The sequence below is a fragment of the Staurois parvus genome, unplaced genomic scaffold (genome assembly GCF_062004578.1).
Source record: "Staurois parvus isolate SC_StPar_1 unplaced genomic scaffold, SC_StPar_1.0 ptg000186l, whole genome shotgun sequence".
Taxonomy (NCBI): Eukaryota; Metazoa; Chordata; class Amphibia; order Anura; family Ranidae; genus Staurois; species Staurois parvus.
Genome location: NW_028317982.1, coordinates 10,825,716 through 10,852,735, shown reverse-complemented (window position 1 = coordinate 10,852,735; position 27,020 = coordinate 10,825,716). Strand labels below are relative to the sequence as shown.

The window sequence follows — 27,020 nt, the reverse complement described above, 5'->3', positions numbered from 1 at the left end:
CCTTATTCATGAGGACCCTGGATGCCCAGGCAGTAACTGCACATATGAATTGGGGCTTTAGATTAGGATACCTGCTTGTAATATTACTGCATGCTGTTCATTGGGCCAAAGGAGCAGCCTAAAGGAGCAGCATCTAAAATGACATTTACCAGTTCTGGCTGAGCAAGATGAACATTTCCTAGTGGAGTAGCCAAATATTCCTAGATACTCTTCTTAAATATTTAAAAAGATTAATCTGCAAATCTGCTATTACGTTTGGGGAAAATCCACAGAATGTTATGAAGGAAGCTTTTAACGCAGCTTTCATTCAATTGCAGCACAACCTCCACAGGCAGACAGCTAATGGTTATAGTAAAGGAGATTAATTTAAAAAAATGCTTGCATTGATGCTGTAAGTACATGTAATATGTGCCGGTACTTCACTAATGACATATGTCATGCCTTTAGGCTGTGAAGCCTATGGAGCAGGATATAGTGAAATGGAAGAGAATAATGCCCAGTATGTACACAGAGATGTCCCTATAACGAGGAGAATTAAAGTGATCACCTAGCAGGATTATCAACCATGAAGCCCGACATATCGGGGTTTATTTACTAAAGCTGGAGAGTCCAAAATCAGACTCCCTTCTGCATAGAAACCAATCAGCTTCTAACCTCAGCTTGTTCAATTAAGCTTTGGCAATGAAACCTGGAAGCTGATTGGTTTCTATGCAGAAGGGAGTCTGATTTTGGACTCTCCAGCTTTAGTAAATAAACCCCATCATGTCTACCCCTTGCTAGACAACAAGCCTCTATATCAACATTTTACTATGAAACTTCCACTATTCACTGTGTTCTTTTTCAGATGTTTAGGTTTTAAACCCTGTATACAGGCCAGTTAAATAGAAACTGGCCAACATTCGGCCCTTGTCTACATCAACCTGGCCGGCAGAAGCTGGCTGTCAAATGGAAATGCTGGAAAGCCAGCATCCAATTGCATCCAATCAGTGCTGGCAGCCAATGGCTGCAAGTGGTGCCTGGTGTGTTCTGGTGGGGGGGGGGGCAGTCCTCCTGTCAGAACACAATAACTCAGCAGGGTGATTGCTGTACCAAGATTGGATAGTTAGTACAGCGAGCCTGCTTGGTTGAACGAAAAAAAAAAAACCTGATAGCGGGTACCCAGCATTACTGAAGATCACCCTTTTGACATTTTTATTTGCAACATTGTTGATGAGCACTATTTCCTCTATTTCCCTCCCATTTATAACTCTTTACTTTGCTGTTCCACTCCCCAATACAAATACCTTTGTGTCAGCCTGGCAGCACTACTGATTAATAACAGAGCATCTATAGGGCAACCTAGTCAGTAACCTAAAGCCCAATAGATGTCCAGTGGGCCCAGCTACAATTTTCATGCTTCTAGAGTAAACTAAGGGGATAGTGAATTGGTCAAAGCTGTGCACCTGCCCATCACTTTACAATGGAGGATGCACATAGGTAGTTAATGTCTGATAGGCTAGTCCATGTGTAGTTCTCTGTGCCTACTGCAATCCTTAACACTGTCAACTGAAGTGTAAGTGAGTTGAGGGGGGCAAAGCTGCTTTAATATGTCTCTGATTTTAATACAAAAAGGAGCCTCCCCCCATTTATAGAAAACATTGCTAAAGATTACGCTACATGGACTATTGCTTTAGGTTATACACATTTGCAGTTCTCAGTAGTTTCAGGACAGTATCAAAGCATGCAGACAAATTAAGTCTTGTAAAGAAAAAAAAATACTAAAATGAAATATTGTTGAAAATTTAATTTTTTTGCAGTCTGAGATCAATTTAAAGTCATGCTATATAGCTAAATAAAGTGCAAAATCAAATACAAATTATGTATGCTTTTATAATTTGTTTTTTCTGGAGTTAAATGATAAAATTTTCACCTGACCATAATTATGCAACAGACCTTAAGAATGGCAAAAAACAGTATAAACAAAACACAGCAACACAGAACTCATGTTTTACTAACTACATTTCAATAAATTGAATTCTGATTTGCTATAGTTTGCTACAGTTTGTACTGCTAAATATATCTGAGTAATTGTCTACAGAAAGACATACAAAAGTAGCGTTCAAACAAAGGAAGTCTCTGATACCTATATGGGCCTTCATGGCTTATCCAGGCAGCTTATTTTTCTATTCCTCCACTGGTTTATAAGTGAAAGACAATCACAGCTGTCAGAGAGTGGAGCATGGATTTTACGGAAAGGATTTGCTATAGCAGTTATGGGATATAATAAAATTGTTACAATCAGGCAAGATGTTTCTTTGCTGTCACGCAGCTCTCGGAAAACAGCAGTAGATAGACAATGAATAGCCAGCTTGTGGTCCTCAATCAAAATCTACCTATTTGTTCTGCAGCACTGAAAATATAGATGGTGATAAAATATAGAAATTGCAGATGCAGATTTCTGCTACGTGAAGATAGATCTGTGCCCTGTTCAAGCTCTGTTTCACCTTGTATGTAAATTACTGTGCCACCTATAGGATGACAAAATGAGGGAGAGCAATATGTGACTTTGGTGTTCTCCTGAGAAGGTGGCAGAAAAGAGACAAAGCTGCAATAAGACATCTACAAGGTAACTTAGACAGAAGCCCAGGGCCTATTGCACATTCAGGGGCCCAGCTACAATCTTTATGCTCCTGCAATAAACAAGGGGGATAGCACAGGTGGTCAAAGATTTGAGCCAGTCTGTCACTTCAGAAGGGGGATGCACTTGTAGGTGCTTGGTGTCTGATGGGGTAGGCTATGACGACAGATGCAGAACGAAGATGGAGCAGCTTCTCAGCACCTACTGAAGTCTATCAGAGGGATCGGGGGGTTGCTGCCGTTTTGCCTAGGGCCCCAATCTTTCTTTATAGGTCTATGAACTAAAGTGAGGAAATTATGTGAGACTCTTTAGCTTGCTTTTTGCTTTTGGCTCTTACGTATTTACACCAGCACTTTAGAAGAACAAAATGCTGCTTAAAAGAATACCTCAGAGCTAAACTTAAAACTTCAAAACTACACCAAGCTTTTCAATAGCAAACAAGAAGAAGTATCTGCCTTCCATTTCCCATACTGAATGTTATATCAATCATCGGACATGGCAACAAACTGGAGCAAAACTGGAGATAAAATCAATAAGGTTGCCTTTTCACATGATTCAAGATGCTAGTTTATTGCAATGGACAACTTTAGATCCATGTTTAATAGACACTACCATTTGATGCATGCGCTGCTGAATCATTTGTGTAGTGCATTGTCTTTTTTGCCACATTTTTCCACTTCCACTAAAGCCATTTTGGGTTTGAATTCCCTCTTTCTTTTTGTTTAAAGATTAGAGCATTTGAAGCTATCTTTTCAGTTTAGATTTTCAATTTCTCTTTTCTCATGTAATGAGACAGCTGGTTGAATTCTCGCTATCAGCGACATGTGAAAATAGATATAAAAGTCAGTATGACAAGAATTTTATTAGGTGTAATATATCATCATTCTGACAAGGAATTGCAAAAAATTGAATATTTTGAAAATGTGTTGTGCAAGGAAAAAAAAACGACTGGAACCTCTGAGCATTGAGACATAAGTTACAGCTGATTTTTTATGGCTTTTCATATTCTGAAATATGGTAGTCTGGAGGAAAAAATGCAATATTGACTTCCTAAAATGAATGTAACAGCGGAGGAGGAAAGCTATATAGACATATCATGTAGATTTTTCATATAAGAAGAAAAAACAAAGAAGGCTCAGGCTGCATTTTACGTACATGTTGCATTTGGCACTAAAAGAAATGTGTAACTTCTTATGTGTATCTAAACTGACTTCTCCTAGCTTCTCATGCAAACATTGTAATAATATGGGGGTGGAACTTGGTTTTATGCTCAATAATACCATGAAATAATAAAAATAGAATAAAAATGTGCTTACTATACCAATCACTTATGGTCCTTAAAGCTAATTTGAACATTCAGTTTTAATCAGCCAAATACATTACAGGTGCATCAAAATAAAAGGTGAGAAAGATCTTACAGTCTTTTGTTCTTTAATAAGCAGCCACAGCCTTAGTAAAAAAGCCTGCTCCATGCCAGCATGCTACAGAGGATCCTTGCTTTCTACAGAGGTTTGACATGAACCCTGCTAAGTCGAAGCTTAAGAGCATGAGCTTTGCTGATTGAAGAGCTATAGGTCTGATTAAGCAAGTGCTATGTTAGACCTCTGTAGAGAGACCACTTCTTCTACACAAAGAGCAATGTCCTTCCCCACAGCATTTGTGAGATGGGAGTTTAACGTTTATTCATTATGTGGTTATGCAAGGATTGGGATTGTATTAAACCCTCCTTTAAATTAAGTTGAAACCTCCCGTATCCTCACAGGTTTATTTAGAATCTTGTTTTTATGCTGTTTTTATATAAAGAATGTGCAACAGGCAAACAGCTAGAGATAAAATACATATATGGGAGCTGTTTTACCTGCCATGGGCTTTGTATTTCTGCCTATTCAGATATGAGATTTACACAGAACACAGCTCTACCTGGCAGGGCAGGAGACCTGATTTTTCTTTGCTGAAGTGTGGTAAAATTCACAGGTCTTGCCCCTCCTCCTGCCTGTGAATTAGTAGTGAAGGAGAAGCACCTAGGTCCAGATTTATACCTTAGGGGTTTAAGGCACTTCAGGTTTGTGGGGTTCCTCATACACAGAGTTGGTTTACATTCTCAAATTGTATGACATGTGATTCTGAAGCTCTGCTAATTGGCGAATGTGGAGAAGCTCTGCTAATTTCCATCAGCCAATCATTGATATGTGCTTTGTTTTTTTTGTTTTTTTTTATTTTCCTTGCACCTGATTGTGTATTCTTTACAAAGTGAAGCTTCAGCACATTTACATTTGATAAGAAAAAAATAGTGCACAGTCTATTTGCGTTTAGTAAATCAACCCCTATGTGCCATTTGTTGAGCTGCCAATATTTGTTTTTAAAAATGATACAATATAGCAGTCCAGAGAAAAAACTTTCACAGACGAATGCAGGAAAAATATTATTTCTCAAGATAAATGTTATAAAAGAAAGCAATATTTATTATTATAGTGTATATTTTATATTATTGGATTATTATTTATTTTTAATTATTTTCTATAATTTTTTGTATTGTTCTATATTATATTTGTATAGGGAGGGGCCCCTTTGGTTAGTGGGCCCAGGGCAGTTGCCTCTTTTGCCTCCTTATAAATCCGGCACTCGAAGCACCAGACCAGTATGCTCATCTCTGTGTCATTCTGCTCTCTGCTATCAGATATGTTCCTTGTTAGAACACATGCACAACTGATATGCTTCTTGTTCTGCTTCTCCCTTTAGCAGTCAGAGCTCCACTGTACAGTGGACCACAAGAGGCCGATGAATCAAATTCAGGTACTTACAGTTCTTGTATTAAAAAAACACATTTAATAATGTAGTAATAATAAAGTGGCGAGCAAGATATGATTATTGTACCACATCCTTTAAAATTGTGAATATTCAATAGAGAAGATGGACTCTCAAGGTGCATGAACATGAATGCCAAACATACATTTGCTGTGTTTTCATTAAAGCCAAACTTCAGGCAGTTATAAAAGACACAAATGAATGCAGCTAGGAATTAATGAATACATTATTAAATGTAAATACCAAACATATTAAAACAATATATAATTTTTATTTCGTATTTTTAAAAACAAATAAAAGGAAATAATACAGAAACATAAAAACAATTTCAGTACTAAAAGTGGAACCGAGATTCAAACTTGATTATATAATTGTAGTTACTCCCTACATGTTTCGCCCTCATGGGCTTCTTCAGGGAAGATTTTTTAAGAGATTTCAACCGCTGAGGTAGTCTAAAGGTATATCAAAAAGAATTATACAATTACCAAACAGCTTTAATATATCCAATACAAAGTATTAATCAAATATAGATATGGGATTCAATGGCTCACCCTGGATGTGAAAGCTCACAGAGCTAAAAGGAAATAACCTTTCAGAGAACGTAATCTTTGATAGGTTATTTCCTTTTAGCTCTGTGAGCTTTTACATCCAGGGTGAGCCATTGAGTCCCATATATATATATATATATATATATATATATATATATATATATATATATATATATTTTATTAATACTTTGCATTGGATATATTAAAGCTGTTTGGTAATTGTATAATTCTTTTTGAGATACCTTTAGACTGCCTCGGCAGTTAAAATCTCTTTAAAAATCTTCCCTGAAGAAGCCCGTTAGGGCGAAACATGTAGGGAGTAACTACAATTATATAATCAAGTTTGAATCTCAGTTTTAGTACTGAAATTGTTTTATGTTTCTGTATTTTTTCCTTTTTTTTCTTTTTAACAATACTAAATAAAAATTATATAACTTTTTAATATGTTTGGTATTCACATTTAATAATGTATTCATTATTTCCTAGCTGCATTCATTTGTGTCTTTTATAACTGCCTGAAGTTTGGCTTTAATGAAAACACAGCAAATGTACCGTAGCTACCGCAGCATTAAGCAAAGCACACCCCTGCATTATGATAGACCCATGTAAAAATAATGACAATTCGTAAATGTCTCCTGCACATCACATAACACTTTAATGAATATATAATGCAGCAAAAGGCAGAACAGTCCCTTGCTAATCTCCATAAACTCCATAAAACGTTACCTTGTAAACTAAGACAGACTGTCTCTGTATATGCCTGCACAGAGATAGAGGCAATAAAGTAGATGGATAAAGAATCCCTGATAAGCGACATGTTGGTCCACATTATATGCTGTTTTGAGGCTGAATGGCCCCAGTATTAAACATTCAGAGCATCCACTTGTGACTGCTGATGTTCTATCTCTCTGCAGACACACCGCTTAAGGCTCTTCTTTGTCCACAGAAATTCACTTGACTACTAAGCAGCTGAATCAAAGGCACTTTAATAAAATCACTTCACAGCCTTTACTGGAAGCTGCAGGATGCACCATCTGGGCCACATAATCCAAAGCAGAGAAGGAAATTGAACTAACAGTGATCTTTGGTTGACATTTAGGTTTTCTCTTTGTTTTTGCTTAGCAGAATTCCATTTTAACCCCTGGGCTGCTCAAGGACCAATCATATGGGGAGGGCAAGAGAGGAGATCATTGGACTGTCCTGTCCAGCATCTCCTCACAGCTGAGTTACATAGAAGATTTGTTTAATCCTCCCCTGGGATATGAGAATCAGCCACTAGATTGTTTTACATCTCAGTGATTACTGCAGTTTATATTGACTGCATGTCAACAGAAACTACATTACAGTGAAGAGCTTGTCCTTTGATCACTCGCACATGGGTCAAATCCCTCACATACCTCTCTTGCAACCTTTCTTTTATATTTTCCCACGCTTCACAGTTATTTAAAGAACGCCACTAAGCACTGTTTGTATTTAAATTGGCTACATAATCCCAATGCAATTTCAGAAAATCTACAACCTTTTCTCTGCTTGTATGGTCTCCATGCTGCCAGGTAAACCTTCAGAGGTCTGGCTGCTGTACATGGAATCTCTAAAGCCTAAAGACAACCATAGATGGTTCGAATCTCGCCTGGTTCAACAGGGACTGTCCGAGATTCTAACCATGTATGGGCAGGCTGAATGTACCCAAGTTGGTCTATCGATCAACTTGGGTACAACCAGACTTTTGGATTTTACATGCAATGACGTTCATCAAGTCATTGAATGAACTGGACAGAGTTCAGAGATGGACAACAAAGCTAATAAGGAGACTGGAGGACCTCAGTTACCAGGAACGACTAAAAAAATAAAACGTATTCTTCCTTGAGAAGAGACGCTTGAGAGGAAATATGATAGCGATATACTACTACCTCAATGGTGATCCCTGCTTGGAAGAAAACTATTCAGTTTCAGGGGAGCTTAAGAAAACATGTGGCCATTCCATGAAAATGTGTAGGGGTTCTTTGCTGTTAGAGTAGTAAGGATATGGAACTCCCTTCCACAATCAGTGTTTTCAGCAGGAACTGTCAATCGTTAAATCTCTTAGCTGGGTATCTTAGTGAGTGCAACAAACAGGGGTATGGTAAATTATACTGACATAAAGACACACCCACACAGGTTGAACTGGATGGACTATACTGTATGTAACTATGAATGTACTAATGAGAATTTTTGCACAAATATTAACATAAATGTTTATTTGAGAATCTACTAGGGTATGGCCAGCTTAAGCTAAGCAGGTCCAAACTGTGAAAAAAAGCTCTGCTCCCAAGATGCAGTTGGGGCTGTTCATGTGTTGCCATTCAACCTAGTGTCATTCTACAAATAAAGTGATAATTTATTCAGCAAGGAAATCAACAATGGGTTGAATGTATTAACCCATAACAACCAAACAGACCTTTTATTACTCTGAACTGATTGCATTAAACTGAAATTTGATTGGTTGGAATTGGCCACTTGGCTTCTTGCCTTACTGAGTAATCCTGTACATTATCTCACATCTGCTGTTATTTTACCAGTACTTTAGAGATACCATTACATTAGAGATACTTAGATTCTTGGAATGTCAGTCTGTACAATATCCTATGGTTAGCAAACACAAGGTTGATGGCACTCCAAAAATGGTTGTAATAAGCTTTATTTAATAGGAAACAGGATACAGCAAGTGGGTAGAATCTGCAACTCGTTTCACACATACCAGCAGTTAATCAGAGTATGAAGTTAAGGAATTTGCATCAGTTTTGGAGTGCCATTAACCTAGTGTTTGCTAATCATAGATGCTTCAGTGACAAGCTGGATCTGCACCCAAGGACTACTGCGAGCATGAGTGGACCAGCTTGGAGCAGTAACATTCTAATTTCAGTGGACCAGCTTGGAGAAGTAACATTCTAATTTCCTTGTATGATATTCTTCCCAGTTAAAAATAAATTAAATTAGCAGATACAAAGATGTCAGTATGTCTTACATTTCTGTGATGGTCTCAGGCAGGTTGGTAGGGATCTCAGTCAATCCTTTTCCTCGACAATCCACAATGTTATTACTGCAGGTGCAGGCAGCCGGGCAGTGCAGGACACTGCAAGAAGAAATCATGAAGGACTGCTGACCTGCCAAAATAATTGAAAGATCGCATTATTCATCTACATATAACACTTCATTGGACACTTTGACAATATCTAAAGGGTAATATAGGAAAAGGTAAGGATCCATTTCTGCTTATATGCTTTTTTGTGATGAGTCACCTGAAAAGACACTAACCTTCAAACACAGTTTGCAATAATATGAGGCATGGTTCAGTTTTGAACAACTGAATTGCTGGGGCCTTTTGTGGGCCTTTTGCGGTCAAACAATACTGTGTTTTCACACTGACCCATTTGTCTTCCACTTTTGTGTTAAAGAAAATGGAAGAAAAACATATGACCATGTATTCTTATGGAACTCTTTACAATGATCTGTTGCGGGTGTGGTGCTTTTTTTAAAATTCCTGCTTGTTGCATTTTTGGTGCAGGTTTCGTGTGGTAAAAAAAATGCACCAAAAACACACCTCCCCATTAAAATCAATTAAAAAAAGGCATCAAAATGCACCTGCAGTGTGTTTTTGGTGAGGTCTTAAAGTCACAGTTTGCATTAAATGAGACATGCTTCAGTTTTGAACTGAATTGCAGGGGCCTTTTTGGTCAATCAATGCTGTGGAAAACCACCAGTAAGGCTGCTTTCATACTAATCTGTTTTTCTTCTACTTTTGTGTTGAAAAAAGCAGAAGACAAATATGTAACCATGTATTCCTATGGAACTCTTCACACTGATCCATTGCAGGTCCGATGCAGTTTTAAAAATCCTGCTTCCTGCAGATTTGTGCGGTAAAAAAATGCACCAAAAACACACATCCCCATTGAAATTTTTTTTTTTTTTTTACTGGACATGTTTAACAGCAAAAAGTCAAAAATATTTTTATTTTTCCTCAAAATTGTCTGCCTTTTTTTGTTTATAGCACAAAAAAAAACTCACACAGGTGATCAAATACCAGCAAAAGAAAGCTCTATTTGTGGTTAAAAAAAAAAAAGGATGTAAATTTAATTTGGGTGCCGCGTTGTATGACTGCGCAATTGTCAGTTAAAGTAACGCAGTGCCGTATCACAAAAAATGGCCTGGTCAGGAAGGGGGTTAAATCCTCTGGAGGGCAAGTGGTTAAAAAAAAACGCACTGCAAATGTGGTAAAAACACGGATCAGTGTGAAAGTAGCCTAAGGCTTGCTTTCCATAGCTATAGTGTGAATGACCATAGTCAGCCTGTGTTTCTTTCAAACATCCTATTTATTTAATGACCAATATTCAGGTTTTAGCTTGATACAATGTTTTAGGTTTAATATTTTGTAAATAGGTTATTGTAAAAACAATTTTTATTGATTTTTTTCTCTAGAATTTATTTTATATATTTTGTTAATATATTTACATATGCTATTAGTTTTCCTGCTTCATTCTTTAAAAGTCTCTTTTATTACCCAAGTAAAGCTGGATTCCTGCTAAATCAGCTGAAATTGGAGCAGTAGCTGTCCCTGCAAGAACCACCCTATCCAAATGCAGTTGGTGTTCGGCAGCTCTACTCTATTCAAACAGATGTGGGTGCCTAGGCTGCTGAATGTAAGAGCCGGCAGTGCAGATTCCTCCATCCATGCTCTTGAGGATGATTTTCTTTTGCAGTTGCTGGTCTGTTAACTGCCTGAACTGATAATACACATGGTCTTCCAACTTCTAAGTAACTATAACAGAGCCTGGAAGTTGTGTACATTCCTCCCATTTGGTATATGATACACAATCAGGTGTGTGTGTTATCGATATGAAATCAGGCAGCTGGCAGAAGAGTGTCTTACAGCCATCCTAAATTGAAGTCGTAATGTAAATTTAAGACTGATATAAAAGCCCCAAACGTGATCTCGTTCCAAAATAGTATCCTTGTACTACATTCTGTTAGTCCCCTGCACATTCACATTCAGGCTCTGGAAGGAGAACAATTACAGCCAATAAAACCTTACTGTGCTCCAAATCTAACAAATGCAACTTGTATGATAATGTAAGTCTGAATATTTAGATTCTTGAGTGGTTCTCTTTAGACCTGACTGCCTGTTATTGGCACCACCACCACTTTCCTTTGTCCCAATTACAATAAAGTCATTTAAACAAAGTGAAGGGCAGAAATTGAGGAAGACAAAAAAAAAATAACTTGCCTTCATCCTCATCTGAAAGTTATGTACAAAAAAAGAAAAGAAAACACAGTCAATAAATTGTTTCTTTGTTGATATGCCAATGTCTGTTATTCAGAAGGTGAAAGAATTCCATCAAATGTTCTCTGTAAAGAGTTGCAGAATTTATTGGCACCATTCAGTTCAATGGTATGTTTTGATAAATACAAATGCAAATAATAGAACTTCATTCTGCTTAATATTCTTCTAAAAAAAATCTAATTAATTTTGGGTATGTGGTAACAGTCAAGCAATGTCTAAGACACTTACCTGCCAAATGCAAAATCGGAAAAACTGACTATTAGCACAGAAATAACAGTTCTACTTTATCCCTCATGGAACTTTTTTAAAATTCAGTTTATCTAACTTTGATTTTCAAGTCAAAACTATTGTATTATAAAGAGTAAGCCTTATCATTGGGTTCTGCCAATTTTAAATTTATATTAAACATTTTTTTTGGTATATAATATACACATATATTATGCAATTGGAGGTGGTTGAGCACTAATACGATTTCTAGCATGCAGTACAGACTTCAATGAAATGGTAGCCATCTGCACACAGACAGCAGCATCCTGCTGAATAAATGTGAATGAGATGGGCATTCCTCAGATGTCTTTATGATTAGGCCTTGAAAAGGGCGAAACGTGTCTGAGGAGTTCTCTATAGGTGGAGAACAGGAGCTAAGGACATTGTTTACCCATCTCATTCACATTTATGCAACAGGGAGTCAATGACAAGTCGATCCCTACCTGTCTTGCATCAGTCTATTCACATGCTGATCCAATTAACACAGGTTTGGGGGGGGCATTTTGAGTGGTACTGTTTTTTATTGTTTTTGGCAACAGATGAATCAGAGTTTTATTTAAGTGACTGATCTTTTGGTAGGGTGCAGCCCACCTTTATCAAGCCCTGATAAACTTTAGTCACCTAAATGAAACTCTAATGTATCTTTATTCCTCATCTCAAAATTCTGTGAGTGCCCAGCCATCGGCAATAGCAAATATTTAATGTTCCATTTTTATCATCAGATAAAGTTGACTTGTAACGGCACCTGTACTTAATGCCTTTTTATGTTTTTTAGCCTTTTGCAGAACCTGTTGAAAGCACATCAATAGTCACTTAGAGGTACACTTCTCTACAATGGTTTCAACTTTGACCTAGCAGTGCACTTTTGTACACAAAGTTATATAGGCCTTTGAAAATTCTGTAGCTGAGATCCTCAGGTCTCAGATTAAAGATTGGTTACAAATAGCTGTGGTTCCTGATTACATGATCATCATCAAAGCCAATCATTATGATTAATTAAACGTTTGACTAACAAACATTTACAGCCAGTTGTGTCACTACTATCTCTCCCTTTTGGGTGTAACAGCAATTTCAGCTGTTCAAGGAGATTCATTGATATAGAAAGGGAGTGACCCTTTGGTATGGTGATAAAATGAAAAATATCACTTGCTTTACAACTTTAGTAACTTGTTTCCTGAATATCTCCTATGCCCTTTAGATTTTTTCTTAGGTATGCTGGATTAATTTCGACAGATAATGATTAAGGTAGGTTATTTTGTTAATTAGGTAAATTAATGATTAATATGGTTCATTAATATTATTAAGATGTAAATCAATTTTACTAAATAGAGGTAACAGACCATACAGAAGTGTCATTGCCATAAAAAATTACACATATTTGATCTACTTGTAATCAGGATAAATATGACCATGTATATATGGATGTAATAATGTCGAATAGTCACAATTGTAAAAAAAGGGCATTCTTTTGATGTTTTCATCAATTTTTCAACTTATAATAAAAATATATGAAGGGCTTTTATTACAGCACTGCAACAAAAGAGAGCCTCATATTTCTGAAGCAAATGTGAAAACAATTTAGATCCGAACCCTTTGCCGAGTTATTGTCAAGTTAGCCAGTGCATATTGAAATGGCATTTTGACTTTGATAACCTGGCTGCTCATGAATGGGTCACGGCCCCCATCAATGGCTCAAATTTAGAGTCATGGATGGTCACGCAAGTACCAAAAGTCCATTTAAAAATTGACAGAGCCGGGTGGAAAATTATTGGCTCAATAGTGTTTACCTCTTTTCATTGTTTGGGTATTCAGACAGCCATGGGTACAGTACAATAGCCAGGAGTGGAGATTCTTCCATCTATGCTATTAGTGTGGATGGGGAATCAACTAATTTTCTTTTGTTTAGTTTGTGGGCTGTGTGAGAAAAAATCGAGCCACATAAGGCAGCTTTATCCTGATCAAGTCTTTCAGAAGGCTTGATCACATCCTTTATTTAATGATAAAGAATATAAGCAATGTCATTGACATAAAACATCCTTACCGCTACATATGAATTCCCGCTTCTGAACTTCAGCCACATTGTGTCCTCTCAGGTGGGTAGGTCCCATACATTGAGTGTACAGGCCAACACGGGGCCTCTGCCGCAGCCAGTCTGATAACCAGGCCAAGTTACAGTCACAGTATAAGTTGTTGGAGTGAAGTCGACTATAGAAAAAAGAAATTGACCATTTTGTAAAAACTTTATGTCAATGTATGACATAATCAATGTCAATGCATACACTGGGTACTTGTGGTGCATATCATAAAATACCCAGTATTTGTGTATTCTTCACATAACCACCAAGGCATGTTGCCACCAGTAGTTGACTTTAACATCCCTAATTTGCCTGCTTGACAGTATCAGGGCATGGTGTAGTTTTCAATTTCAAACCAGACGTTCTAATGTGTATCGTAGTTTTGAATAGTGTAGGGAGAGGTTAAAATCTATTTTAGCACTTGTTTTTTTGTCTATGTCCCATTGGAGAGGCTTCTCCTCACTTCCTGTCCCAAAAACACAACAGGAACATAGCAGAAATCTCTCCATAGCGAAGGGAAATCCCCTCTTAAGCAGAGGTTACCAGAACAGCTGTCCCCATTTAAAGATTTCCCATCTGTTTCTCCTTTGGTGACAACCGTAAAATATAGGATTTCCCCTCCCAGCGGGGACAAATACAGCAATAAAAATGGACAGATGTTTTAACCTTTCATCATTCTATGCAAAAAAATCTGAGAAAATTGTAGTCGCTAGAGACACGCTTTAATGTATGGAGAAGAGTGCATGGTTCCCCAGGGGTCAGAATTTGCCCATGCGGTTTTACTATATTACACCTTTGAAGTCAAGGAATTTTTCCTTTTCCTGCAAAGTGCTATTATCCTATTGATTTTATGCTCAAATTGTGGACATTTGCTAGCACAATGCACATTATCCAAGAATGATAGCTATTTCAAAACAACTACCTGTTAACTAAGTGCACACTAAAAAACTTATTGCAAGCGGCACCGAAATATGGGTTGGATTTAGCATTTGGCTTGTGTATATAGTGCAGATTAGCAAACTGGCTTTCATGGGTCAAGATCTAAAACAAACTGCTTTGGTTTGTTGAAGTTTGGATTATTTTTGGCTATCTACTACTATGTGATCTAATGTAACAGGACCTGGAGTGGTTACCCTTTTTTTTTTCATTTTTTTACTAATGTTAAAAAAAAGACACCTCACTCAAAAACCACATAAAAATATCATGGCACAAAGAAGTGGCAAGCAAGGTATCAATACATTTACAAAGGGGATTTTCTCCTCAACAAGACAGTGAGGGCATCGCTGCCTCTTGGCATTATAATGGTAATCTTCAAGAAGGGGCAAATAAAATATGGCCATCAACCACTGAAGATGGATTTTAAAAAGTTTGATCATTTGTACTCTTGCACTTCAGATATTTACTGCTTCAGACTAGTCTATGCAGCGCCCATTGATCCAAAACTAAAAAGCTTAATTTTATAATCCTCACCACTTTTGTTTTCATTTCTTTGTTTACCAACTTATCTGTTACAAATCCTTTCAAAACTAATTTATTTTCAAGGCAGAAAAAAACAGTGTTTGCCAACATAAAAATGCAATCTCTCCACATCTAGCATTGTTTCTTTACAGTTGGTTAGGAAAACATACAGGAGCTTGAAAACAGTTGCGAACTCAGAAGCTAAAAAAACTGTAACAAAAGCAGGGGTTAAAAAGAAAAAAAAAAAAAAGACAAAACACATCTGAAGTAAATTGCTCTATAGGGGGAGTATACTGACAGCAAGAGTGAAAAAAGACCCATAAAAGATTTGGCTCCCAATTAGAAATATCACTAAGTCTTGCTTTATTAGTCTCTATAGAAACAGCCTGCAAAATCCTTTTAACAGGTCACATTCGTTTTCAACTGAACAAGGCAAGAAAAATAATTCAATATAAAACACCCCCCTTGTATCCTTTTTTCTGATTTCCTCTCTTTTTTGTTTAATCAAAGAAAAGGGGATTAGTTGCTTTTGGCCCCTCGGGACCCAAGCTCAATACAACGTCTGAAATTGAAAGATGGAAATGGCAACACAAAGAGGAATTAAGTTTGTTACTCCGAAAATGGGCAGGTCAGCACAAGATCATGGCTCGATTCCAACTAGCTAAAGCATATGAACAATAATAAAACATTCATGGTAATTGCTAAATTGGTGTATGACAACTTTTCATTTACTTATTTATTTATTTTTATAAGTGGGACAATAAATCTAAAAACAAAGTTTTGATGTAGAAAAGAGCTAACAATACCCTTCACTAAAATAAATGTGAAGTTTAAGATGACCAAAATAGAAGGCGTTCATGATAAACCTCTGACTGCAAGACAGAGATACTGTGATAATGCAGCTGCTTGTTTATTCAATAATTCCATTTAAAGATACTGAACTAAATCTTGCCATAGACGTTGTAAAGTAGAATATTTTAGAAGACTCCTAGATTGTAAGCTCCAAGGAGCAGGGTCCTCCTAACCCTCTTGTATTGAACTGTATTGTTGCTGTATTGTCTCCCGTTATATTGTAAAGCGCTGAGCAAACTGTTGGCGCTATATAAATCCTGTATAATAATAATAAAGACTGGTGCATAAACATGCTTGCTTGTATTATATCTATAAGTTCAGCAGACACTCTTATATGCCACCTGGTCGACAGTATTTTTCTCCAAAAACTGTAGGTGTACCCAAGGACTGGACTTTGAAAAGGAGGAAACCAAAGACAAGAAAACATTTTATTTACCCAATCATGATCTTCATTTCTAAAGACCAAAAAAAAAGCCTCCAACAAGGTTCTACTAGTTTACTGAAACATAACTGGCAAATCAGGCATTAACCAGAAAGACTTGTCAGTCCTAAACTCATGTGCAGCAAAATTTAGACATACAGCAATATGGAATTGTCAGTGTTCTCACTCTACATAGGCTTGCAAAGTTTGATCACAAATACATATCAACTAATGTTATTTGTACACCAAGGCTACTTGTGGCATTTGCTTTTGTCCTGCTAAACACTTTTTACATAAGCATAGGGCTAGGCATAGACTGACTTCTCTCTATGAGAACATCTCCCTGGTCTCTATAGCACCACTACCCTATTTTCCTATGCAACTCATGCCACATGTACAACACCTTCATTCTTTTTCACTAAAAGTCATAAAGATCTGCCTTGAAATTAATACTGAGGGTTTCCAAAAATCAGAAGTGCTCAACTTCGCCCCTTGGAGTAGCCTGATCCTGACCTGAATGTCTTCTTTGGTATTTATATATGGCCATCCTAAGTTTCCCTTTAGTCTGTATTTATAATTTCTGCTGAGTACATTGCAGTAAACTAAAAAAAAGGAAAAAGCTAATAAAATGTGGACTTTCTCTAGTTCTTCATCTTTTATTTCTGTGAATACAACTAAAAGTTCCTTTATTCATGGAAATTTGTGTTTTGGCTTAGAGGCAGAAATATAAAAGCTTAGTTATACACTGCATCTGTGTTTCTATAGTTTTTCCCGAGTAATACTCATTTGCTAAGCTGATGCCCTCTGTCCTAACCAACTTTAATGGGTACTAAAATACACCGCTCCATCTCTAGAGCTAATTTCATTTTACAAAGATTGTCAAAGAGCCAGTTCTGTTTAATTATGTCTGGCTGCAGTACAGTAATAAGAGTAAAGATTTCCTATTTATCATAGGTGACAGCCAATCAAAGCCTGTCTATGCCCTTAAATGAAATGTGAAATACCTAGTATGTCAATGCACTTATTTAAGTAGAAAATACATCTCTTCAGGGTTGCCACACAGAAAAGGAAAGTTTAGCAAAGACCAGAGTAGGATTTGATAAAGGGTTGAAATATTTTCAATATACAGTCAGGGTTGCATAACCATAAAGGTACACATGAAATGATCCTGAGGATTGAACTCAAATGCATTTATATTCATTTTCTTTTTATATTTGGGGTACAGCCAAAATCAGGCACTAATCAATGCCTTGTATTAAGCAAAGGAATTGCAATATTTTGTGCATATCTATTTAATTCAGGACAATGTTCTGCAACAGTACCTGCATCTGATTCATCTTTCCATTTTTGACCATTGTGCATATAAAACTGACATATGCCTAAGAAGTGGTCGGGGCATGTTTTATACTGAGGCAAAGCTAAGTTTCAGCAGCAGAGGAGACAGTTTATGAATCACGTTAGGATCTTAAAGAAATCTAGTCTCCTACAAAGTATCACCGCTCATGTTTTGTATTTCTGTGTGGCAAAGTGGATATTGTCCACAATAATGTTCTCAGGTATTCATCAGCATTTGAGGGTGTTGGATAAAATGGGAACATTCAAGTATATAATCACAGCAATGGGTCACATTTACAGACAATGCCAAGTCTCAAGTAAGTGACCTAATCTATCCTTGTGAACAAGCCCATAGAGGTAAAACACATTTAGGGAGTTTGGTTTCCTGGATAGAAACTATATGTATGCAGCCACTTTATTGCTAACAGAGTATATGAGCTAATTATGACATGCAACTCTCATCTTCTTACATTCTCATGTTGGAACGGAAACTGGCTACAGGAGTCGGCACCTGGATGGTCTATGACCTTTAAGAGGTACTGGAGTTTGGAGTGGTGCTGTGGATTTGGGATGTCTTTACTAAGCATTAATGGCTTGGGACAAAAGGCTTTGGTTGGTCTTATAATGAAAGTGCAGAAGGTACAAGAGGGATGTGAAGGGACACTTTGGTGGAGAGTTACTAAAACTGATGCACTCAGAATCTGGTGCAGCTGTTCATAGTAACCAATTAGCTTCTAGGCTTTATTCTCAAAGCATAATTGAACAAGCTGAAGTTAGAAGCTGATTGGTTACTATGCACAGCTGCTCCAGATTCCAAGTGCTCCAGTTTTAGTAACTCTCTCCCCTTTTTGTTAACTCCATCAAATCACACCTAGATTTTTTTATGTATCACCCTTATTTCATTAATTTAAAAAGGATGTTTTTTTCAGCAGCACAGTTTGTCTTATTAAAACTCATTTGGGTATGATGTGCAAAGTGTACTAGCCCATCAACCAGATTTCAATATACTGTAATCAACTCAGTGAAACAATTGTTGCACAGCTGCTATGAGTTTCTGTATTTTTTCACATAATCATTGTGCTTAGAATGACCTTATAGAACAGTTTGTCTATGCCAAAAAAAATTCAGAAATGATACTTAAAAAGTATAAACAGTGCAATATCTATTTGCGGTGTCTACCACTACTGAAGTGCTTAGCTAAAGGTACTCAAACTAAGGTGTTCACTTCAAACAGTCAAAATATTGAAATATGGCAACTATGGACTGGACTTTACTAACAGTATAGAGAGAGAGACAGATGCATGTGCTGATATTTGTTTCAGTATGTATTAAAGATTTAGAAAGTAAGAAATCTTTCTTCTTTTGCAACAAGGGACAGGATATCTGGCTGTTCTCCAAATAACTGCAGTTCATTAAATATGAAGAGTATTTTTTATTCATTGTTCTTTACATATATTTCTGCACAGAGAGATTTAAAAATTTTTTCAACTTTCTGATGTTTAGTTGTACAGTAAAAATCCTACTGATTACTTGCTGGGTTTTTGATCTACTGTCAACGAACTTTTGAAAAAAAAAAAAAATGTAAGCTGTTACCTTCTAGATTTAGGATTACGGCTATTTTATATATTATAAAGTTCCTTATTTTTTTACATTTACTTACACACACAAGAAACTGCTAAATTATCTTTTTGGTTAAAAAATTGCTTCTCTGTATGCTTTACATGAGATTTTACTAATGAAAGCAGATGTTTCCCAAGACAAAGATTTCAAGTGATGTTATAATCTATTTAAACACAGCAAAATATGATTTTTCTTTCTCAGAGCAACACAAATACAGGAGATTCATTAATAAAAATCTACTTACAAAATGCGCAGTTTTGGCATGTGGTTGAAGCTTGCCACTGAAAGTCGGGTGATATTGTTATTGTTGAGGGTACTGTAAAACATGAAAGCAAAGAAGTTAGATCACCAAAGGCAACAGCAGGATTTGTAATATGACTGCATATTTTCTTTTTGACAGCGTAAACTTTATTGCTCGAAAAATCTGTTCAACATGTTTCCCTGGCAATGTATAATCGTGCACAGGAACAATATTAACTGCAATGAACCTTAACTAAAAATACCGTTGGAGTAGTCTGAAACATTTGAACGTCTGCATTGCATTTCCCACAGGCAGTTTCCACTTATTTAATGTGCTGCTAATGAAAACTGCAGTACAACCCAATTAATACTGCGCTTGGTAACAGTGCCATGTAGGCATACTACAGTGAACTGCATTGTGGGTACAGCAAGTCACAGAAGGGTCACAAAGACTCCTACATCTAGTCTTAAAGCACATCACACATTATTTCCTCTTCACATTAATGTTGACTTGAAATTCAAGGTTGGCAATAGACTGACGGAAGCATTACTAAGAAAAATTGCTAGTAAAACTTGGCTGTTCTCAAACCTCAACTAGTTTCCACAAAACCTGGGTTCCATATTTTGTAAGTTTAAAAAAACAAACATTGTTCACATAGTTTAAAATATACTAATAAATAATACCGCTAATCTGGAGGAAGGTAGAAAACAGAAGGAAGGGGAAACAATAATCCAAAAGTCACCACAGTTGGGGGAAAATTCTCCTTGATTCTAATATTAAGAATAATTTTCTGGATCTGCTGCTCTTCTGCTAAATTCGTATTATAGATTTATAATATAAGCCATTTCTATTAGGAACAACATCAACCTGCTTTAAAAATTCATTTAGTCTTGGCCACTACCACATCTGATATTAGGATAAGTTAAATATGGTAGAACAAAACCAACAAGGTTGGCTTTTTGGCACCATGAAGGAAAGATTTAATAAGCTATATATGAGAAATACAAGCTTAGCAAATGTGCCTTTATTTCAAATTGATGTTGAAGGGAAAGAAAAATAAGTACATAGTTACTAAGGTTTTAAAAAGACACATATTTATCAAATGTATACTTTAGTGGTACCTACACCTCTGAAAAAAAATCCTCATAGCTAGAAAAACACAGTCCCCTTATATGACTCAAGGGTTCAGGTGATATGTTATCTAAATAAAAAAATGTTTTATAATGTATATATATATTTTTTTTTTTCTAATCTTTCTATGCAATATTAAACAACATTGGTTCAACTCTCAGACCAAACCAGTTACAGCTAAAGACATTTAAAGTCAGTATATTAGCTGTCAAAATCTTGTCTTTTCCCGTTAAATAACGCAAGCATTTTGAGTTTCATATTTGCTTTAGAGATACTAAAGTACAATCCCTAATTCAATAAATGAAAGAAAATTAACAAGTACAAAATAGTAAAAGAATCCATCACCACATTATGTAACACCTTTAAACATAGAAAATGCTTAATGATGAAAAAGATTTTAACTGCCTTAGCCACCAGCCACAATTAAAATAAAAAAGTAAGAAAAAGACCATTTAAAATTAAAGCATGCATAGTATAAAAGCGCACAAACTTGCCTGAAATTGAAGACATTTTAGAAAGACAATTCAGATGTGGATCGGTAAGAATGGTGATGCAGAAGGGTGGTTCAGCGAAAGAACCATCCGCTCAACCGGAGAAGCAGAGTGTGCAACAAAAATGTGAAAGGATCTGGCGCTTATCAAGGCTCGACGCCCTTCAGAATTTCTAGAATATTCCAATCTTCCTATGTTCAACCATGGCTCCTCCCACAAACGTCAGCAGAATTTTACTACTGCCGCAGTGGGTGCAGTCACCATAAACCGCACATTTATATTCAGTTGCCATCACTGAAGTTGCAAAATTTCATCAGAACCCAAAAATCCGCATAAAAGTTTTCTTGTCATTTGAACTTGGATGACTTTTAGAAGTTCATCTCAAATCTCTGCAGGCTACTGGTTAAGTGGCACATGTCTCCATTTTTTGTTAAGGTGAGATGAGGATCAGTTATTTTTTAATATACAGGAAGACACAAATGTTAACATGTCATACATGAAGAATTGTTCAGTGGTTAGCAATTTTTGTGGCAGTAATCCCAAAAAATAATTTACAGACAGGAATACCATGGGCAAAATGGGGCAGGTGGGGTGAAAAATTTTTTTTTTTCAACTGTTATTCTGACATTATGTATGTAATTCATATTACAAAAAAAAAACTATGAGAAATCTTCATTATCAAACCAAACTTCAGAACAATCCCACAGATCTACATAAACAACTTTATTTCATTATTTTTCTCCATTTTTTTTCCTCATCTGAAGCTTTGAAAAAGCTAACCCATTTACGAAAACAGTGAGATTTCATAAGTAAATATAGGGAGAAATGTGTTGACTGTGTGGTGTTTGCCAATTACAGTGAGGCAATGCAGATACCGCTTTACTGTACAAAGGAACCTGTGCCGCCATTTTGGACACACCCAGTAAGCTCCTCTTTTGTCTCACAAGTATATAGTGATCTTTACGACTGGGTTGAGCGCTATAGGGTAGTCTGTTTTGAGCTGCAATGCAGTACTGGAACACCATAGCTGTCAACAATAAAAAAAAAAATATTTCCAAGCACAGTTTATTACTGAAGCCAAAAATTAAAGCACTAAAGGTCTCCCATGGCACCCAAACTTAACTAGATCATGAAACAATTTCTGGCAGTTTGAGTACTTGAGGTGCTTGCTTTTAAATATATTTTCCTAAAACTCAAGGTGACATAAACACAAAGTAAAATGTATTTTAATTTGAAGCTTAAGGTTTAAACTCTGGTAAAATTGGAGTTACAAAAATACATTGGTAGCTTAAATAATTGCAAGCTCTCTTGGCCAGGGACTGATATGACTAGTCATTCCTACAGTAATAATTAAAAAAAAGGAAACAAACTTCTACAATCTTATTCCACCTAAATTCCCTTCTCTTGGGTGGTGTTGGGGGTAGACATGAAAATGGGTAGTTGTTATACATTCTAAATAAGATTAAAAAAAAAATATATATATATATATATTCTTATTTGGTTTGGTGTTAATATTGAACACAAATAAAGTTCCAGTGCAGTAAATCAGTCCTTAAATTATAGCCCTTAAAAATCCATCTGTTAAAAATCTAGCCAAATGTTTTACTATTATAGGACCCCTTTTTTGTACATTAAATGAATTTAATAAGCGTTTTTAGATACAGCACTTTATACCATTGTTTAAATTTACTTTTCTCATATTTTGTCATTTCAGCCATCGCTTGATAAGGTCGTTGAAGGATTTTACTCTTGGGGTTTGCTTGGATTGCTTATATGTGTAACGTAAAACAATCCAGGTCTTCGGCAAAACCAAGATACAATATGAAACATACTATATTATGATATTTGCAAATAAATCTTGAAATAAGTCATAACTTGAGATTGTTTTATGTGAGCTCTGGAAACCGCAGCGTTCCATCTCAAATTTACAAAACCTTTCAAAAGCTTGGAGCGTTCGCTAATTCACATACATATGCTGAGAATACAGGTTGTAAAATAATTGCTGACATGACACACTATACAATCAATGTGTGTGATGTGTCGAGAAATTAAGAAAGAATCACATGCATTGGGGCCCAGTCTGTTCATGATAAAATAAAGACAAATCTTTGCAAATTTTTGCAAGGTGTAGCCTCCAAAAAAATTTTTTTGCATTTACCAAGCAAAACATCAGTGTATTCGTTGTAGGTTATGGGGCATTTGTATTAGTTTCCTCCACATCTTAGTATATGAGAGGAAATTGGAGGATGAAAGGAATGGTCTAGGTACAGTTTATATTGACTTATGTACATGTATGGAAGGTTTACTGTATACTGTACGTGTGTGTGTATATATATATATATATATATATATGGTCTTCAAAACATTTAAGCACTTTTATATATAATAGAGTTTTCAAAAAGTGCAGAAACTTTTTCAAACAATCCTTGTAGAATGGACAATTAAGCTGCATGTGTGGAGTGTCCATATATTTGGTAAAGTTTTATAGAATGAATAACTGAGGAGACTCATTGGGATTTTGATTATATAACTCTCTATATACTCTGTTGAACTTGCCATCTGTTACTGGGATCCAATAAAAGTTACACTCTCTGGAAAAGAACAGAGGTTGTTCCTTCTAGACATGGGGACAGAAAAATAGTTAAGATAGTCCTCCAGTCCTATATATTATACATAACAATATTACCCAGGCATGTAGGAAGACATTATAACACAATCACGTTGATTATTTAAAGCATATAGGCTGTTCACTTTGCAAGGGAATGTTTACTTTTCAAGAGAGTTTCCCTTAATGAATGTTTTGAAAATTTACTTTGCAAAGAAAACCCAATCTTGTGCAAATAAAATTAAGGAAACAGTATTTTTGCCTGCACGTGATTGGATGATGAAATTTAGCTTCACCTCATTCACTTAAACAAGTGAAAATTCCCCTGCAAACTGAAGAGCCTATTTGCCTTAAGTAAATCAACCCCAGTCAGTCTGATAATACTTTTCCAGCCTTGAACATTTAATAAATAGGATAAATATATATATATTAACTATGCTACATTATCATTTAAGTGGCTTAGTGGTTAGCATGTCTGCCTTGCAGTAAATGGGTCATGGGTTCGATTCCTGACCATGGCGCCTCCTGCATGGAGTTTGCATGTTCTCCCTGTGCTTGCGTGGGTTTCCTCCCACACTCCAAAGACATGCTGGTAGGTTAATTGGCTCCTGTCTAAATTGGCCCTAATATGTGTATGTATGAATGTGAGTTAGGGACCTTAGATTGTACACTCCTTGAGGGTTAGGGACTAATGTGGATGTTCAATATATATATATGTGTAAAGCGCTGCGTAAATTGACAGCGCTATATAATTACCTGACATAAATAATAAATAAATAAGTGGGCAGCATTGTGGCTAAATGCTTAGCGGTCTTTCACTACAACTCCTGAAACCCACGATGGCCGCTATCTGTATGGACTGGTATGTTTTTGCTATGGTTAATTTACTCTAAATAGTGGTAAGGGCATACGACTGAAAGCTCCTTCAGCGGCAGGGACTCATGGGTGCAATTGTATGAATTTTACAGTTTTCTTATTCACCCATCTACCAGAGGTAATTTTATAAATAAAATTCTTTGCGCCAATGGATCTATGGCCTCCAAGGCTAAGCAGTAAAGACCTTGCAAAAAAGACTTTTCAAATGTAATAATTTATTACTATGGATATTAATATTCATAAAAAATATATATCTGTAGAAATTCAAAGCTACACAAAATTAGTTTCAGCATTCATTTTGTTGGCATGTCACTATTTCCTATCAGTTGTGTGAACTTTAGTCTCATAGCTAGTATCCAGGCAAGGACATTCAGCCCTGGTTCACACTGATGCGGTCCGGAATGCGCAGCGTTTTCTGTGCGAATTCTGCACCGCATCAGAATTGCACCCCATTCATGTGAACCACTGCGGGTGTGTATGTTAAGTTAACAACACCCTGAAAGCGGTCAGCAAAACGCGGTTGCGATGTGCAGAATTGGTTTGCATAGGTGTGAACACCCATGCGATCTGATTCTAGTGCGGACCAAAAAAGAGGATCCTGCACATTTTTGGTGTGGGTGCGGGTGCGGTGCAATTAGAGCCATACAAAATGTATGGCTCCAATCATACCGCACACAAATCGCATGTGATTTGCACAGGAATGTAGTACAGTTCCTGTGTGGATCCCATGCGATATACTGCACCGCATATATGTGAACCCAGGCTTAAACTTTAAATTTCCAAAGGCCAAGACTTAAGACAGAGTAGGCTGATCTAATTATATGCCTCTAGGTTAATAAAGAAAACTGCATAGTTTTGGCCTATTAGGCAAAGATCCCTGTAGACTGATTTCAGCATCTGTCCCATGCTAACTATCAGAAGATTCATTTCATAAGGCCAAATCAGGAAGGCCAATTTGTTAAGGAAAACACAAATCTTGCCTGTGGCCAATTTCACATCCCCCTGCCATATAACATGTATTTGTTTTAAAATGGTTGATATGCCCCTGTTTAATATTTAGGCACATTAGAGTAATGGACTATATAGTGTTGTTGAACTATAAAAAGTCAACTTTAAAGAGCACTATGCATACTGATGGTGCTATAGAATCTAATATATATATATATATATATATATATATATATATATTACACAAACATACACACCTGTACCTGTGTAAATGAATACATACAATTTTGTACATACATGCATTATAAGGCTATTATTAACAAGTTGAATATGTGTTACCCATTTACTGACATAGCATCATCCCTCCAGTGTATTTGTCACATTATTTAAATGGATCATGCAATGAGAAAGGGGTGTGTTGTAACCCACAGTGGCCAATCAGAAATCAGCTTTCAACCACCTGATTTATGGTTATGGGAAACATATGCTGTAGGTTGAACAAATATGACTTTAACCTAGCTACAACACTTCAGAAAATGTTTGCAACATGAAGAGTGGAGGGATTGAGAGTAGCGGGAAAGGGATAGAAACAGATGGATGGAAGGAAGAAAGAAAGAAAGAAAGAAAGAAAGAAAGAAAGAAAGAAAGAAAGAAAGAAAGAAAGAGAAAATCAGTCAAGTACGATAGAGAGATAGATAGATAGATAGATAGATAGATAGATAGATAGATAGATAGATAGATAGATAGATAGATAGATAGATAGATAGATAGATAGATAGACAGACTAGATAGATAGATTAGAAATATTAGATAGATTAGATGGATTAGATAGATAGATAGATTAGATAGATAGGTAGATAGATAGATAGATAGATAGATAGATAGATAGATAGATAGATAGATAAACAGATAGACAGATAGATAGAAACAGAAAGATGAATAAAGCTATCTATTTTACTTGTCTGATTATCTATCATTATCAATCTTATGGTTTATTTTAATCAGACAAGTATGATAAACAGGTAGATATACAGATAGATAGACAGATAGATAGATAGATAGATAGATAGATAGATAGATAGATAGATAGATAGATTAAAATAAACAGAAAGATGAATAAAGATAGAAAATCAGACAAGTAAGAAATATTAAAATAAACAAAAAGATTGATAATGACAGATAATCAGACAAGTAAGATTAAAATAAACAGAAAGATGAGTAAAGCTATATATCTATCATACTTGTCTGATTATCTATCATTTTCAATCTTTTTGTTTATTTTAATATTTCTTACTTGTCTGATTTTCTATCTTTATTCATCTTTCTGTTTATTTTAATCAGACAAGTACGATAGATAGATAGATAGATAGATAGATAGATAGATAGATAGATAGATAGATGTTATAGTGTACA

The 27,020-nt window shown here is 36.0% G+C and overlaps 1 protein-coding gene across 4 annotated transcripts in view; it reads right to left on the bottom strand.

Moving 5' to 3' along the window:
* The window catches only part of SLIT2 (slit guidance ligand 2), a 386,975-nt gene that overhangs the window by 86,985 nt on the left and 272,970 nt on the right, over window positions 1-27,020 (bottom strand). For 3 of the 4 annotated variants that reach the window (XM_089677471.1, XM_089677469.1, XM_089677470.1), the window contains exons 7-9: window positions 19,560-19,631; window positions 13,596-13,759; window positions 8,975-9,113 (exon numbers count right to left, since the gene is read on the bottom strand). In XM_089677471.1, the coding sequence (XP_089533597.1) occupies window positions 8,975-9,113; window positions 13,596-13,759; window positions 19,560-19,631 (375 nt within the window). Of the gene's footprint in view, window positions 1-8,974; window positions 9,114-13,595; window positions 13,760-19,559; window positions 19,632-21,181; window positions 21,329-27,020 lie in introns of those variants that run through there. The other variant, XM_089677472.1, reaches the window with a different exon arrangement.